At 35.7% G+C, this 17,202-nt stretch overlaps 1 protein-coding gene across 3 annotated transcripts in view; it reads left to right on the plus strand.

Annotated features, from left to right (window-relative positions):
* The window catches only part of Ppp1r42 (protein phosphatase 1, regulatory subunit 42), a 39,225-nt gene extending 28,300 nt beyond the window's left edge, over window positions 1–10,925 (plus strand). For all 3 annotated transcript variants that reach the window (XM_013518133.1, XM_005392137.2, XM_005392138.1), the window contains exons 6-7: window positions 7,177–7,294; window positions 10,711–10,925. In XM_013518133.1, coding sequence (XP_013373587.1) covers window positions 7,177–7,294; window positions 10,711–10,838 — 246 coding nt within the window. In that variant the 3' untranslated portion in view covers window positions 10,839–10,925. The remainder of the gene's footprint in view (window positions 1–7,176; window positions 7,295–10,710) is intronic.
* The last annotated feature ends 6,277 nt before the right edge of the window (window positions 10,926–17,202 follow it).

Raw genomic sequence — 17,202 nt, forward strand, 5'->3', positions numbered from 1 at the left:
CTGACAGAAGCAAAAGGAGAAATCAAGAAGTCCATAATTATAACAAAGATTTGAACATTGCTTACATAGTAGTTGAGAGAATAAACTGAGGGTAAGCCAATAAAGATATAAAAGATGGGTACATCACAACTGACCAAGTTGATTTGATTTTCCCTTACAAAACATTCCATCTAGCAAAAGGAATTGAAATATTTATCAAAATAGCCCATAGGCTGACCTATACAGCAAGCCACAGAAACTTTCAAGAACTCAAATTCTACATAATATGTTGTTTGAACACAATGGAATTAAGAATTTTAAAAGTTATCTTTAAAATCTCAAGTTGATACACAATTTATAAGCAAGGGACTTGGAATACTAAAATAACATTGGTTAACTATTTGGAAATTTAAAAACAATTAATATAAATATAAATCAATTTTATATAACCTCTGAGTCAAAGAACAAATCACAAGAGAAATTAGACAATATCTGAACAAAATGCAAATGAAAAGAAAACATTTGAAAATTGGGGCATGCAGTAAAGTAGTGCTTAGAGGGAAAGTAAACTAGGGAAACAGAAGACATGGTATCTAGGAAATGGGAGAAAGTCTAAGGGAGGTGAGAAGTCCTTGAGACAGCAGCTCTACAGTAGGTTAAGAAGAAAACCTGCCCCTGTTGTAGCAGTATGAATTGGTAACAAGTACATAGAAAGCTAAGCAAATAAATGATTAAACAATTTTTAACTCTAGGGAAAATAAGAATTAATTTAAGTGAGCTTTGTGATATAGTCATTGAATATAAATTTAATCAACAATCTGTATAATTCTAGACAGGATGGGAGAAGAGAAGTATATTGGAGATTAGAGGTAGGACTTAAAGGATTAAATCATCTTCTATAGTAGGACTTCTTCCTCCCCTCTCCAACACTGGGGATTGAACCTGTGGCCTCTCACAGTCTAGGAAAGTGCCCTACAGATCAACTACATCCTCAGCCTGTTTTTTAGAATTTTATTTTGAGACAAAGTCTCACTAAATTACCTGTGCTGGCCTTGAGCTTTTGATCCTGCTGCCTCAGCCTACTGAGTAGATATAATTATGGGCCACTGTGTCCAGTCATAAGAGCAATTCAGTAAATAAATAATTAAGACTTAAAAATCAAGAAAGAGCAGATGTTATTTAGGCACAAGGAGGTCAATTTGTGTAAAAATAGCTAAAGTTAAAAGTAGTTTTGCTAGGTACTCTTTAAGCTTTATTGTAAACCCTATAGATTTGTTTCATTTTTAAAAATTATATTATTGTACCACTTTATTTTTTTAGTGGTTCTGGGGATTGAACACAGAGCCTTGCACAAAGTAGCTAGGCAAATACTTTATCACTGAACTAAATCTCTGACCCACATTACCTTCATCTTTTGAGAATCGAATCTGGTCAATATGACTCCATTATTCTATATTACTGTATCCCCTACTAGACTTGAGTCTCTGAGAACAAAAGGGAGTTTGATTTGTTGACTTCAGGATTATTCACAGCACAGCCCACTGCCTGGCATGTATTAATGAATAAGGAAACAAAAAGCCAACCATCTGGGAAGGAAATGTATACCATTCAGTTATTCCCAAGAGTTGCTTTTCCCTCCCATGGAGAGAAGATATCCTAGACACATTTTACTGGGAGCCTGAATATAGACACTGCCCAGGATATGTTTGAAATATGCTTTTTAGGGGTTCATTTTAAGTAATTCTCAAAAGATTTGACGAAGGAACATGTTGAAGCCTAGTATCAGAGTACTTATTTGTTTCTTTGTATGTATTCTGGGGCCAATATCTCAACTCAGTTGGGAGGGCTTTAATCTTTCCATTCTTTTTGCTCATTTAAGTTGCCCAAAACCTACTGGCATCAAAACCTGTGCTGTGAGAGAGAAATCTCTCATGCCATACTGAAGGTCACAGACATCCATCCTAAGAGTTGTCAGCAGCAGACAGCTTTGTACCATAGGGAAAAAGAAGTGGACATCATTAAAGAACCCTAACAAAACCACTATAATTGTGTGAGTTTTTAGCACTTAAAGCAGCTGCTTTTATATGGACATCAGTAGGATCTTCAAATGCACCTAAAGAAAAATACATGAAATAACAGTGAAGTTCTTGCTTAGGAAAGCGTAATTATAAAATGATTGCTTTTGCTGATGATTTGCCATTGTCTCTAAAAATGCAAAGTTTAGAGTCACTATTCAAAAATATATTAGAATGGTCTTTAATCATTCTTCTTTTATTAAATATTATAAATATTGTAGTAGATTACCCACTGTTATGAAAAGTTCTACTAATCAGTCTCGTACATGAATTTTTGTGAAGTGTTATAAATATGTTAGTGGTTTGCATTTACAACGTCATTTGTCATGAAAAACTCATTTTTAAGTGCCCCTTTAAGAAAAGGTTTTTTTTTTAAAAAAAGGATAATCTCTCAGAATGGTTAAATAACTTGGAAATTTATTGAGATTCTGACATGAAAAAGGAGATATTTAGGAAAAAACCTAAAGGAACACATATTGCAAGGTAAAGTACTATCAAGTAGCTAAAATCCTTGAGCTTCTGTGTAAATAAAAGAAAAAAGAGAGAATCAGGTGACCAGAAAATATAAGCATTCTCAAAGAATAACCACACCCTAGCTTGAGGATCCAAGAGTCACAGGGAAGGGCACACATCAGAAGCCGAGGCACAAGAGGTGAACTTGTAAGAACCTACATGGCCAAGTGGCTTCTGTCCCTCCTGCTGCTTACGATTTCATTCCATTCCTCTACTCAGTTTCCAGACTTACCAATGCCAGAGACTTCTTCCATGATCCTTTAACGCAGCCCTCACCTCTGCAAAGTTTTTCCTAGTCCAATGCTGACCCAGGGCAGGGACTTCCAGGCAAGAGTATATAGAAAAAGTTTGAGGGCTGAGGGGGAAATACAAAAGATAAATTCTGTTTTTCCTTCTCCTTCTGTGTCTGCAGAACAATAACTTCTTTAATCAATAACTTCTTTAAAAAACACTTCCACTTTTTCTCCCTTATAATTTGTGTCCTGCTTCTAATATTGTACCTTGTCCTATTTATTCATTTCTTTTTATCCATTCATTGAAACATTCCTATTTTATGGTAGCACTTGCTATTATACAATGGGGAGAGAATAGTGAGCAGAAAACAAATATGATCCCTGTCTTTGAGTAATTCTCAGCACTAAGGGGAAGGGAAACGCTTAAGTATGTAATCACCAAAAACCATTTGTAAAATTGCACAAGCACCACAAGGAGAGAAAAGTAGCTCTGAAAGCCTGTAAGGGGGAATTGGCCTGGTTAGGAAAGCCACTGAAGGCTTCCCTGAGGGATAGCTGAGCTGAGCTCTGAGAGAAGGACCTACACACAAAGGAAACAGCATCTGCAAAGGCCCAAAGGCAGGTGAGAGGATGGCAAATGTGAGGATAGGAAGCTGACAGAGTGAAGGTGGAACATGGGACAAACAGGCAGGTGAGTAGATGAGATGTAAAGGTCATGACAGACAGATCTGTCCAAAAACAGCACAGATATACTGAATGTGTGTGTATGCCAGAGTGGAGTAATTAGAGATTAGCAGTTCGAAAAGATTCATATGCCTACCGTGTGGAAAACAGATTGGAAGAGGCCAGGCTAGTTAGGAAGTGAGAGATGGTGGGGTTGGAAATGAAATGGACAGACTGGAAAGCTGTTTAGGGAGTAAAGTGCATGGGACTTGGTTGTGAACCGGATATAGGAAATACGTCTGAGAAGGAGAGGTTACGAATGATTCCTAGGTTTCTGCTTTGCAGAATGGGAAATAGAGAACTCAAGAATCAAGCTTGGGAGACAGAGAAAGTTACAAGTTTCAGTCATGTAGAGTTTGGAATGCCTTGGAAACATTCCACAGAAAATATCAAGTAGATAATTGGAAACAAGAGACTACAACTCAGAGGATAGATGAGTGTATGTTAAGTAATCAGGGATGAGATTGGGGTAAGGGTTCTTTTCTGTAAAGAGTCTAAGATATAAATGGAGAAGGCAGTGAGTTACAGGAGGAAAACTTTCCTAGCCGTGATTTTACATTCTGTTGTGGTTCAGGGAATGAAAACAGATACTGTTTGAGGGGAACAAATGTAGCTTATAGGTAGGGAAGCAATGAATTTGCCCCTGAGAGTCTGTCACAGGTGACGACTGTTCTTGCTTCCTAGTGGGAGCTACTGTGCTCTGGAAAAGGCTTCTAAATTATGGGGAGCTTTTATTGTCCGTCACTGCATAGGTGTGTCTTCAGGCTTTTTCTCTATTAAAGATGTTGTTTTCTTGGCTGACTCAGGTATGGCACTTTTTTTTATGTGATGTATTCTCAGTTCTCAAAAGCAACTTTTAGAAAATAGTCGTAATAGACATTGGCAATTCTGTGGTCAGAGGTTTGTTACTCTTGGAATCAGAGATTCACAAAGGATCCATGGAACCTGCGTAAATGTGGAATCACAAACCATGAAGGGAGTAGACCTCAGGGTAAGATGCTCCAGTGAATTGAGATTGAGAAATTCTGTGACTACTGATAAGGTCAGCAGTGCCTTTTTGGTGGCACCAGGCTGCAGGAATGCCCAGTGATTAAGAAAGGCAGTGGCCTAGACCCCAGACCCCAAGAGGGGCCCAAGGACTGGCAGTGTCTGCATCAGAAAGGCAGAAACCCATCTTTTTCCCCCAGCCTAACAAATAGGAACCTGCCCTTGGTGATTCTTAAGCATGTAAAGTTTCAGAAGCTCTGATCAAGAAATTTGGTGACTTTGAGTAAGAGACAGGTCAGGATAAAAGCCAGAGGAGAAGCAATATTAGAAATGGAAATGCAAGAAAGATGCCAAGGCTCAACAAAACTGATAAACACAAGAAAACTAGTATTCTTCCTTAGTTGAAAATATAGGAAAGTGGGATGGAGGAGGATACAAGAGCAGCAGCAGAAAACTTGATGGACAGATGACTCACTTCTCCAGAATAAAACTGGTGGCAAGGATTGAAGAGGAGACCAACAATACTCAGTTTAGAAACTCTTTTCTTCAACATGCAGGGGTCTGGTTTAAACTTACTTAAACTGACACTTACTTTTGGTTCATTTTGCATTTTTCCTGTCACTTTTTAAAACAGGTATACATCAATGTATAAAAATATTAAATATTCTAATGATGATTTACAGTAAGACTTGTATTTCTGCGAGTAGCTTGATGAGTGTAAGTGGAGACATGAACTTCACTAGGGCCGCCATCCTGTAAGTTGCTAACACTATGAAATTAAATGTCAGATTGCAAAAATCTGTAAAAACCTGCCAAAAAATGTAATCTTTACCTACAGTTTTTATGTCTACAAAGTTTGCTGAATCAATAAAATGACCTGAAAAGTTCGTCTTATCAGACTCATTAGTGATTCACTCCACTCATTTTCTGATGATCATTTATCATGAAATATAGAATCTTCAGAATGAATGGGGGAAATACAAAATCTGACAGGCTTGCTTCTTACATATATATACTAAGTATTTGATTTATAAGACACAAATGAATAAACTACTAAGGTCTGTCATATTTTCGTAGTTGCTAATTTATTCAACCTCTGCTCAATATTGATCCTGACAAGCAGAATAGCCCAAAGATAAATTTATTCATTCCACAGTTTAGTCAGGAACAAGCCAAAAATTATAGATTTTCCCAGGCAGATGATGACAGGCAGTCAAAGGGATGACAAATGACTGTCTTTAGCTTTAGTAAGGACAGTTGGGCCAGACGTTTCCAATAAAGATTGGAGCATGCTGGTCAAATACAGGTTCATCAGTGGTCATCATTAATCGTGGAAAGAGCACTGCTGTACCGAAGATGTCCACACAGGAGCTTAGGCACCAGCCCCGCTGAAGAAACAGAATTGGCTTTTCAGTATTTTGCAGCACTCCTCTAAGTGATAGCATGACATGATCATTTATCAAACAGAGACTGTCCAGAAGTGTCTGCTCCCCTTAGTAACTTATTGAAGGGCAGGAAAGTGAAAGCATTTTATTAAAGACAGGAAGGCAATGAACAACCAGAGCGTATCCAAAGGGTAATCGTATTTCAGCGCAGGATTAGTTTAGTCTTAAGCAAACATACACTGGAGGGACTATGTTGTGGGTCATTTATCAAGTGAAGAATAGTTAACAAAACTCTAAACATTCTTTTTATCTCTATCAACTTAAAGTTCTATTATTGTTATTATTTAACTTTTGGAGGACAGGTATTATAATTCAATACTTACAAAAATAAAATGCAAAATCCTTTCCTTACGGGGTTTAAGAGTAATAAAAATACAGTGTAACTCACATAAAATGGTTGTATTAACTGCTGTTAAATGTTGTGGGGAGGGCAAACTCTAAGGCTGAGGGTTGAAGTTACAATCTGTGACTAGAGCTTTCATAGAAAAAGTAAGCTACTTCCTTGTCAGTAGATCAAAAGTTTCTTCTTCCTTAAACTTTTGCTGTGTTGAACAACATTAAGAGAAATGGAATTAGGTGAGAAGTAGCAGGGAAGGCACACAGTGAGAGAACTAACACATTTGTGATTTACCTTCTTTGTTCCTGGTATTTTAGATGCCAAGGCAATTAATCTTAATAATTATCCTCATGTTATAAATTGATGCATGACAAAGGCTTGCCTAAGGTCACACAGTAAGCAACAGTGCCTGGAAATTTAGGATTGCCTTTTAAAAATCCCTATATTTTCACATAGTGATTTTTCCCCTCTTATTTTCCGCTTTGATAGTTTTCTGCATTCTTTACAAATAAAAGGCAACAATATATATTCTGTGTAATGCCAACAGACTGTTTACTTACCACTGTTCACTTCAATTGCCTTAAAGTGCAAACTGCTATAAATTCCACTAAACAGGGCAACTTCTGCAGAAAAAGTGTTTTCTGAGCTTCAGGTTAGGTCCATTTAAGGGAGGCATGACCAAGAACAGCCAGACCCCGTCAGGATCTCACTTTTTGCTTCCTTTTTAGCCTCTTCTACTACTAGTAAAAACCAGGTATGGATCATCTAGGAAACTGGCACAGAACTAGAACTCTGTGAAAAGCAATAAAAATATTTAACTGATATGCTGGAAATACTGATAATTTTGAAGTACTTATATCTTGCTTTTTCTTCTCTAATTGTAGGATTTAGAGTTTTTACTGAACAAGCTGACAAAGCTCTGGAAAATGGATCTCAATGGAAATCCTGTTTGTCTCAAACCAAAATACAGGGACAGACTGATACTGGTGTCCAAATCACTGGGTATATGCTTTCTATTAGTATAATTTTCTTAGGGAAAGGCACCTGCTGAAATGTTTAATGTATCAGCAAGCTTACAGCTATATGACATCTTGATCTTTGAAAATGATCAACTTTAAGTTCAGTATTTTAAATAACACCTAAAGTTAAAATTGAGAGACACTCTTAAAAAATTGAAAAGTATCTTTCAGAAATAATTAAAGCACCAGATAGGATGTGGCTATTACCCACAAAAACAGCTAGTCATAAATGTGTACAACTTGCTGACCTTTTGATAAACTTTCATTGGCACAAATCCTCTGATGAGCCCAAGGGACTCCTTAGCTCTTTGTTCTGTAGATAAAATTGATCAAGTTTTTATTGCTTAATGTTTGCCAAATGGTACCCTAAGAACACAGAATTACTTTTCATTTGAAAGGGAAACAGCCTGGGGAAAATCTTTTATGAAGTATTTACTACTAATAATATTCCTGAACATACACTGTAATAGAAAAATGTACAAAAAGTACTCAGTGGTGACGAAATACATGGCATCAAAGAGGAAGAGCAGTGCTCCCAAAGGAGCCTCACGACAGTTCCTGTATCAGAGCCACTGTGACATACTGTACTTGGGTATGAAAATTAATGCATGCTGGGCAAGTGGTATATGCTTGTAATCCCAACTATTCAGAAAGCAAGGGGACCACAGGTTTGAGGCCAACCTGGGCAATTTAGCAAGACCCTGTCCAAAATAAAAAATAAAAAGAATGGGGTTGTAGCTCAGTGTGAAGCCTTGGCTCAATCCCCAGTACCACACACACACACACACACACACACCCTAATAATAACAAAATCACTTCAAAACTCACAGCTGTAGTAAACTTTGATTAATTATACTGCTAATGCAGGGGTCCTCAGGAAGTAAGAAGGAAAGCATATCAGAAAAATGCAAGACACTTTTCAAAATATATGTGCAAGGACTACACCCGGGCTGTGAGGGTAAGAAACAGTGAATATGCTGGGAGAACAGTCCTGTATATTTCTTTGAAACTCTACAAATGATTCTACTATACATCCCCCATCCCATCCTGTCATCCCCTCCCTTCTCTGCCCACTACACACAACTTTATTAGTCCACTTTCCTCAGCAAGCAGAGTTAACATAATTAATGTTTGATGATTAAGGAACTCCCAATGATTACAAGATCATTTCTACAAGTTTTTCTCATTAACAACACTGTAGGTAAGACTATAAAAGATGTGGAAAGCTGGGTGTGGTGGTGCACACCTGCAATTCCAGCTACCTGGGAGACTGAGGCAGGAGGATTGCAATTTGGAGCCCAGCTTGGGACGTTAACATGAAAAAGACATTGGTGTAAAAGATTTGGGTTTGTCAATCCTTAGAGAGACATTGTCTAAAAATAGGTATTTTTTAAAGGGCTGGGGATATAGCTCAGTGATAGAGTGCTTACCTACCATGGCACTGGATTAAATCTCCAGTACCAGAAAAAAAAAGTGGAGATAGCTTTGCTGATTACTAAATAAAGAGGATTTATTCAAAGTTTATTTTGGATAAATCTTTTCTATAATATAGCTTATGATTTAAAAATTAATATATATTTCCTGCAAAAATACAAAGAAAAGAAATATCATTCAAAGTGCTACCATAAATCTGCTATAAATATTTTAGTATACATTCTTCCAGTTTTTTCCATGCACATATACAAATATGACAAATCCGTTTTGAGTTTAGCTTTTCTTATTCTCATGCTTTTCTTTCTACTAAATGTAAAACCCTAAAACATAAGGTTACTTGAGGGCCTGGTCTGCTGTATCCCACCAAGGCCTCACGGGGAGCCATTTCGTGTTTTGTAAGTTATCCAGTCCTCACCAATTAGAACAAGCCTCATATCTGGCTTAGTTGGCATAAACAGGAGCAAATCTCATGTTCAGACCAGCTCATTAAATAATACAATTTTAATTTTTAAAAATATTTATTTATATTTTGGTACCAAGAATCAAACTCAGGACCTCACAATTGCCAGGCAGATGCTGTACCACTGAGCTATATCCCTAACCCCTAATTTTTAAATTTTTTTTTTTTTGAGAAAGAGTCTTGCTATGTAGTTTAGGCGGGCCTAACTTGTCAAGTTGCCCAGGCTGATCTCAAACTTGCCATCCTCCTGCCTCAGCTGCTTGAGTAGCTGGGATTACAGGCATGCATCACTATGCCAAACTCATTCTTTATCTTTATAACAGAGGTTTACAGTATATACTGATTACACATATGCCATCTAAAGATAGGCTAACAAGTTATACAATTATTAATGAAAGCAAACCTGAAAAGACATCGATAAATACAATTGAGAAAACTGAGCGTAAAAGAATGATCTTTAATATAATGCTAAAATTACTAACATGTATCATGACAAAAGGTTTAGTTAATTTTTCAAATTGTAGTTTGGAAATTTCTAACTATTCAGTTAAGAAAAGCACATGAGACAAGATATGAAGACAATTTTATACTTCTAGAAGCTATGGTTCTAGTTTAAACAGTAGTCCACTCCTTATCTGTGGTTTGCTTTCCATATTTTTAATTATCCCAGGCTGACCCTGAACTCATAGCAGTCCTTCTGCCTCAGTTTCTCGAGTTCTGGGATTACAGGTATGTACCACTAAGCTGGCTACAAAATTATTATAAGGAGCTCAATTTTTAAAACTTTTTAAAAATGAAATTGTAAAGTTATCTGAAATTACACCTCATAGAACCAAAAGGCCAATTCTGTACGTTGTTCCTATTACAGCCTATGTCCGAGGACATAAGAATTATTCTTATATGTACTTTACAAGTATCATATTACAGATATAAAACTTGTCATTTATTTTTAACAAAAATATACTTTTCCTAAGAATAGTAATCATATTATTTAAGCCAATACAAAATACTTCACTTTGAGTATATTTTTTATTTTACAAATAATAGTATAGCACAGGGGATGTAGTTCAGTGACATAAGCGCTTGCCTGGCAAGCCTGAGGTCATGAGTTTGATTCCCGGTACCAAAAATAATAATAATAATAATAATAATAATAATAATAATAATAGTATAGTTTATGTACACTATATGGAAAAGGGACCATATATCAAATTGTTTGCATTGGTTATCTTTGGCAGTGATAAAAAAAAAAAGAGGTTTGTGGATAATTACAGAACCTTTTCATGCTTTTTTTATTATGGATCAGTTGTAAATAATCACATATTCTTTTTGAAATAAAAAAAATCTAAAAATAAATATAAACCCTACAAAATATGTAAGCTATACATAAGGTACTTTTAAAAGAAATTTATTTCACTGATTGTGCAATTTAAGTTCAATGTGCCCTAAACAGAAGTACATATCACATATATATGTATTTTTAAAACATACGTATTTTTCTCCAGAATCTCTTGATGGAAAAGAAATAAAAAATGTGGAAAGACAATTCCTAATAAACTGGAAAGCATCCAAAGATGCCAAAAAAATCAGCAAGAAAAAGAGCAGTAAAAATGAAGATGCAAGCAACTCTTAGATAAGAAGTCCACCGTCACACTGAGTTTCTGACCTCTGTTGAAAAGAAAATTTGAGCAATAAAAAAAAATTGTGATGAAATAAGGTTTTTTGTTGAAAACTGTTTTAAGACTTTTTTTAAAAAAAACTTAGTTGTGAATGAAGATAAATGCAATTACTAATAAATTTCATTTATTATAAAAATGTTAGCTGCTATGAACAAAACCTGTCTTTAGTTGGTAGTAGGTATGACTATCTGCCATCTAAATATAGAGCCATGATATGGGAAAAATACGTAATTTTATTCTAGTGGAAATCCACAATGTGAATTATGTAAATGATAAAAACACACTCAAACAAACGGTGAAACTTAAGTTACTAGTATATTTATTCAGCAATAGTATAATAATCAAAATGGAAAATGAAAATGTACCACAAAAATGTTTCATCAGGATATACAATAAAAATGTATCACAGCCAGATAACATGATCCTTTACATTAAAAAAGTTCCACCAAAAACTCCCAGAATTAATAACCAAATTCAGCAAGGTAACAGGATACAGAATCCAAACATAAACATCAATAGCATTCCTGTTCACCAATAATGAGCCCACCAAGGAGGAAATTATAAAAAAACCATTCATAATAGCATCAAGAAAAATTAAACACCTAATCAAGGAAGCTTTCAATTCTACAGTAAAAACCACAGTACTAAGAAAAAGGAAGTCAAAGAGGGCATCCAAAAATGGAAAGATACCCCTGTTCCTGGATAGGTAGACCCAGTAGTGTCAAAATGATCATACTTCCAAAACTGATATATAGATTTCAAAGCAAAATACCAACAACATTCCTCATGGAGCTAGAAAAAACAATCCTAAAATTCATATGGAACCAGAAGTGACCCAGAATAGCAAGCACTCCTGGGCTACAAGAGCAAGGCAGGAGGTATTACAATCCCATACTTCAAGTTGTATTACAAACTTACAGTGATAAAAACAGTATGGTACTGGCACAAAAATGAGATGTGAATCAGTCAGACAGAATAAAGGATGCAGACACAACCACAGGCCATCTGATTCAGGCCATTCAGTCATCTGATCTTTGACAAAAGGGCCAAAAATATGCTGGGGGAAAAAGCCTGCTCAGTAAATGGTGTTGGGAAACTGGTTCTGCGCATGCAGAAGATTGACCCTAGATCCATATCTCTGACTATCTACTAAACTAAAATCCAAATGAGTCAGAGATCTAAATAATAAAACAGAAACACTCAACCTGCTGGAAGATAAAATAGGCAAAACTTTTAAAGACAAGGACTTTCTGAACAGAACCTCAATTGCACAAGAAATAACAACAAATATCAACAAATGAGATTATATCAAATTAAAAAGCTTCTGCAGAGCAGAGGAAACAAACAATACAGTGAAGAGACAACCTACAGAATAGGGAAAAAATTTTGCCATCTATACCTCTGACAGCGGACTAATATCTGGGAGTATCCTAGAAATGACTCTTCACAAATTTGGTGGTCCAAAACATTGGAATGAGCCTCTATCTTCATCACATGATAATGTTTGAATGCTGATATTCTTGTTTCATAGCTGCCTGTAGCAGAAGATGAGGAATTAGAATATAAAGAAGTCAAAAAATTAGACACCCCCGAAATAGGAGACCAATAAGAAATGGACAACTGAAATTAATAGGCACTTCTGAGAAATATGAATAGTCAGTAAACACATGAAAAAATGTGCAACATAGCTGGCCAAAGTAAAAGGACTCTGAGAGTCTATCTTATTCCAGAAAGAAGGCTATCATCAAGAAATCAAATAATACCAAAGTCTGGCAAAGCTGCAGGGGAAATCCTTCTACACTGTTGGTGGGAATATATAACCACTATGGAAATTAGAGTGGAGATTCCTCATAACACTAAAAATAGAAATTCCATTTGACACAGCTATCCTCCTTCCAAGTATCTTCCCAAAAGAGTTAAAGACAGTGATAAATGCATACTCATGTTTCTACAGCACAACTCATAATAGCTAAATCTTGGAAGCAGCCTAAATGTTCACTGATGGATGGATGGCTGAAGAAAACGTGGTCTTTATGTACAACTCTGCCTTGAAGAAAAGGATAAATATAAGTTATTTGCAGGAAAATGAATGCACCTTGTTAAATGAAATAAATCAGACAAACTTAAATATCCCATGGTTTCTCTTTTATGAAAAACCCCCAAAATAAGTAAAGAACAAAACAAAATTAGGGACAAGGACCAAGAGATGGAGAAGAGAAGGGAAGGAGATATAAAAAGAATTACAATGCATTATCTATATATATCAACTCTCCACAATGCATGTAATCATTGTTTACTGCAAACGTGTGCTAATAAAGATTTTTAAAATGTACGACAACCATATCTGACCTGTACTCTGTGGGCTGTCACTCCTGTTATGCACATACCTCTAAACCTGAATATTTGGACTATAATTTTCCTAAGATTGTGTTGCAAAGGGCACACCAACCTCCCTTGCCCAACTAATCAACTAAATGTAACTAAGTGTAATGTGTGATCATTACCTTTATCATGTTAGGGAATATCTTAGAAATAACTCTTCACAAATTTTGCACTCCAAATCAATGGGATGAGACTCTTCTTTCCTTCCATGACAGTATTTGAATGCTGATATTCTTGTTCCATAGCTATCGCAGCAAATGGAGGATTAGAAAACGGGTTAGGCCAGGGGAAAGGGAAAAAGAAATTGGAACCGTGTATGAGGCTTTATACATGGATAGCATATCCTAGGAGTTCTGTCACTGTAGGCAAAGAGGTAAAGGTGAGGATGAACAAGGTGGATAGGAATGTAGCTCTGGTGATCTTGCCATATCAAGTCCACTGAATATTCACTGTCAAAAATAATTTAGAAAAATGGGACATTATACCCATGAATGATACTGTGTTGGCAATGTGAATTTCTCTTGGTCTAAAACTTGTGATACAGAACACATTTCTCTTCTATTTATCTTCCCATTGGCTGGCTGTGAAGGATAGAACTAGATCCAGGGTAAGATTTCAGTATTTTACATATTTTCTGTATGACACCAAAGATGCTAAAGCAGCTTATAAATACTGAAGTACCCAGAGAATTCAATGTCAGCTGTCACCCAAAAAGGAGACTATTCTAACATAATGTAGGCTCTTTAATCTTAGCAGATTTCAAAATTTCTTCCAGATTCAGAGATTAGATAAATTAATTTTAATTTCACCAATGAAATTTGACAAAATAATTATAATATGTCCCAATTTTATAATTCTTTAAAACTAGTCATTTAATTTTCTCAAAACAAACTTTATTGATCTCTTTATAATCTAGTCTGAAATGTAACTATTAAAAACAAATTTTAGAGTCATACAGATACACTTACAACAACGTGAAAAGGAAATTAGGGAAATTATCCCATTTGTAACAGTACCAAAAATAATAAAATATTCAGGAATAAATTTAATTAGGAAGGTGAGAGACTTGTACTCTGAAACTATAAAGTAGTGATAAAGGAAATTAGACACAAAGCTAAGAGTGGTCGTGCATGCCTATAATCCTCAAGTTCGGGAGGCTGAGACAGGAGAATCACTGTGAGTTCCAGGCCAGCCTGGGCTATAGACACTGTCTCAAAAAAAAAAAAAAAAAAAAAAAAAAAAAGAAAAAGAAAGATAGAAATTAGACACAAATGAAAAGACATCCCATGTCCATGAATTGTTAAAATTTTCATATGACTGACTTATCAAAACCTCAGTAGCAATTTTTACAGAAATTTTTAAAAATCTAAATTCATATGAAACCACAAAAGATCATCAGTAGCCAAGTCAATCTTGAGAAATAAGAAAGCTAGAGATATCACATTCACTGACTTCAAAATATAGTTATAATAATCAAAACAGTACAAAACGGACATAAGACAGACATAGAGAGCAGTGGAGAATAGAGAGCTCAGAAATAATCCACATATATGGAGTCAAGTGATATTAACAGTTGTGCCAAGAATATACAATAGGGAAGGGATTGTCTTTATTTTCAGTAAGAAAAACTGTATACCCACACATGAGATAAATGAAACTAGATTCTTAAACTATATTTAAAAATCAACTCAAAATGGCTAAAAGATGTAAATACCTGAAACCACTCAACTCCTACAAAAGACCATTAAGGACAAGCTCCACGACATTCATCTTAGCAATGATTTCATGGTTATGACACTAAAAGCACAGGCAACAAAAGTAAGTAAGTGGTATTGCATCAAACCAAAAAAGCTTCAACAAAGGAAACAACAGAGTAAAACTGATAGAATGGAAGAAATATCTGCAAACCATACAGCTGATAGAAGTTAATCTCCAAAATACATGGAACATCTCCAACTCAACTCAATAGCAATGAACACTAATAACCTAATTAAAACACCGATGAAGGACTTGAGTAGACATTTCTCCAATGAGCACATAAAGATGGACAGGTATATGGAAAAATGCTCAATATTACTAGTCATCAAGAAATGCAAATCTAAACTACAGTGAATTTCACCTCACACGTGTCAGGATGGCTATTATAAATAAAAGGGGTGGTGGGTGTACTGGAGATGTACCTCAGTGGTAGAGTGTTTTGCTAGCATATGCAACATTCCTCCAGGAATGAACACACACATACACACACACATGCACACACACAGTGTTGGCAAGGATGTGGAGAAAGTAGAACTTCTGTACACTCTTAATGGGAATGCAAAATGGTGCAGCCACTAAAGAAAACAGAATGGAGGCTCCTCAATAAGTTAAAAATAGGCCAGGTTTTGTAGCACACCCTTAATCCTAGATTCTCAGGAGGCTGAGGCAGGAGTGTCACAAATTGGAGGCAAGCATGGGCAACTTGGGGAGACCCTGTATCAAAATTTAAAAATGAAATTAAAAGGGATAGGGATGTAGCTCAGTGTCAAAGTGCTTTGCACGGCCTTCACAAGGCTCTGTGTTTAAGCCCCAGTATTAAAAAAAAAAAAGTTAAAAATAGGACTATTGTATGATCTAGCAATCTCACTTTTAAGTTTGAAAAAGAAGAGAAATCAGGATCTTCAAGAGATATTCCACCTTTGGTCATGGCAGCGCTATATCCCTGGACAGATGAATGAATAAAGAAAATGGAGTATATAGATAAAATGGAACACAGAACATTCTTCAGCCTTTAAAAAAAGAAAATTCTACAATACGCTATTAATGTAGATGAATCTTTCTGACATCTTTAGGCTAGTGAGGCCACTCGCTTCATATCTTGCTGTAGTTGCCATTAGGATAATCAATAATTTAAAAGGGAACACCATGGGGCTTAGGAGGTGAAGAAGGGGAAGCAAGACAACAAAAGAGAGCTGGCATCTACTATGCTGAACATTTCAAATATTTATACATGTTACTGCATTTAGTCACTGTAACTTTTGGGGCAGATAATTATATCCATTTTGTAGATGAAAAAGCTGAGTTTCAGAAAGATGAACTAATTTGTCTAAGGTCACAATGTTAGCAGAGGCACAAAGAAGCAGATTTCAGCTCCATGAAGCAGATCTGGCGGTTCTTAACAACTCTAGCAGTGACTGGCAGAACTCTGGAAATAAGAACAATAATGACTGCTTCATTTAGAAATTCACTTTAGTTTAGTGGGTAGGAAAATGTGCACATATGGAAAGTTGTGATATATAAGCAATACTTTTATAGGTAAAAAGGAGAAAGAATGGGGTAATATGAAACAACTTTAAATTTAAAAAAAGTATTTAAAGAAGGTTTTATCTACTACACTGAAAAATGGACTCTAATGTCAATTAAATTAGACTAACATTTAAAGTAAAGGCTGACTAGCTGCAATAATTACTTGAGCCTTTCTCAAGAGTACTTATACCTTTGATCCGTTGTGGAACTGTTCTTCCTTGCCCCTTGCACATTTGCCCTCTTCATCCTGATGGCATAGAGCTGAGCTTCTCAGGTTTAAAGCCAATGACACTATGGATATATTTATGTAATATGCAATAATTTGATCCTTATGTATGGGCCAATAATATAGCCCATGGTCTTTACACAAAGGCTTGTATTTCTACTAAAATGAAAGGAAATGGATAAATTAAAATCTAGAGGATATATTGTGTAATTTTAAAATCTACATTATTTCATTCGGGTCTTTAGAAGAGCAAAGATGAAACTTTTAAAGGTATCTCTGTATAACCAAGTACATTTTTGGGGAATAGGAATTCCTGGCAAGACAGTGTTTTAAATCTTTGTACATCCTACTCTTTTTTTTTTCTTTTTTAATATCCAAAATGTGTTCATTGGGATGGCTTCCCATTCATGTTGATTCAGGTACTG

The sequence above is a fragment of the Chinchilla lanigera genome, unplaced genomic scaffold, assembly GCF_000276665.1.
Source record: "Chinchilla lanigera isolate Chin_1 unplaced genomic scaffold, ChiLan1.0 scaffold00043, whole genome shotgun sequence".
Taxonomy (NCBI): domain Eukaryota; kingdom Metazoa; phylum Chordata; class Mammalia; order Rodentia; family Chinchillidae; genus Chinchilla; species Chinchilla lanigera.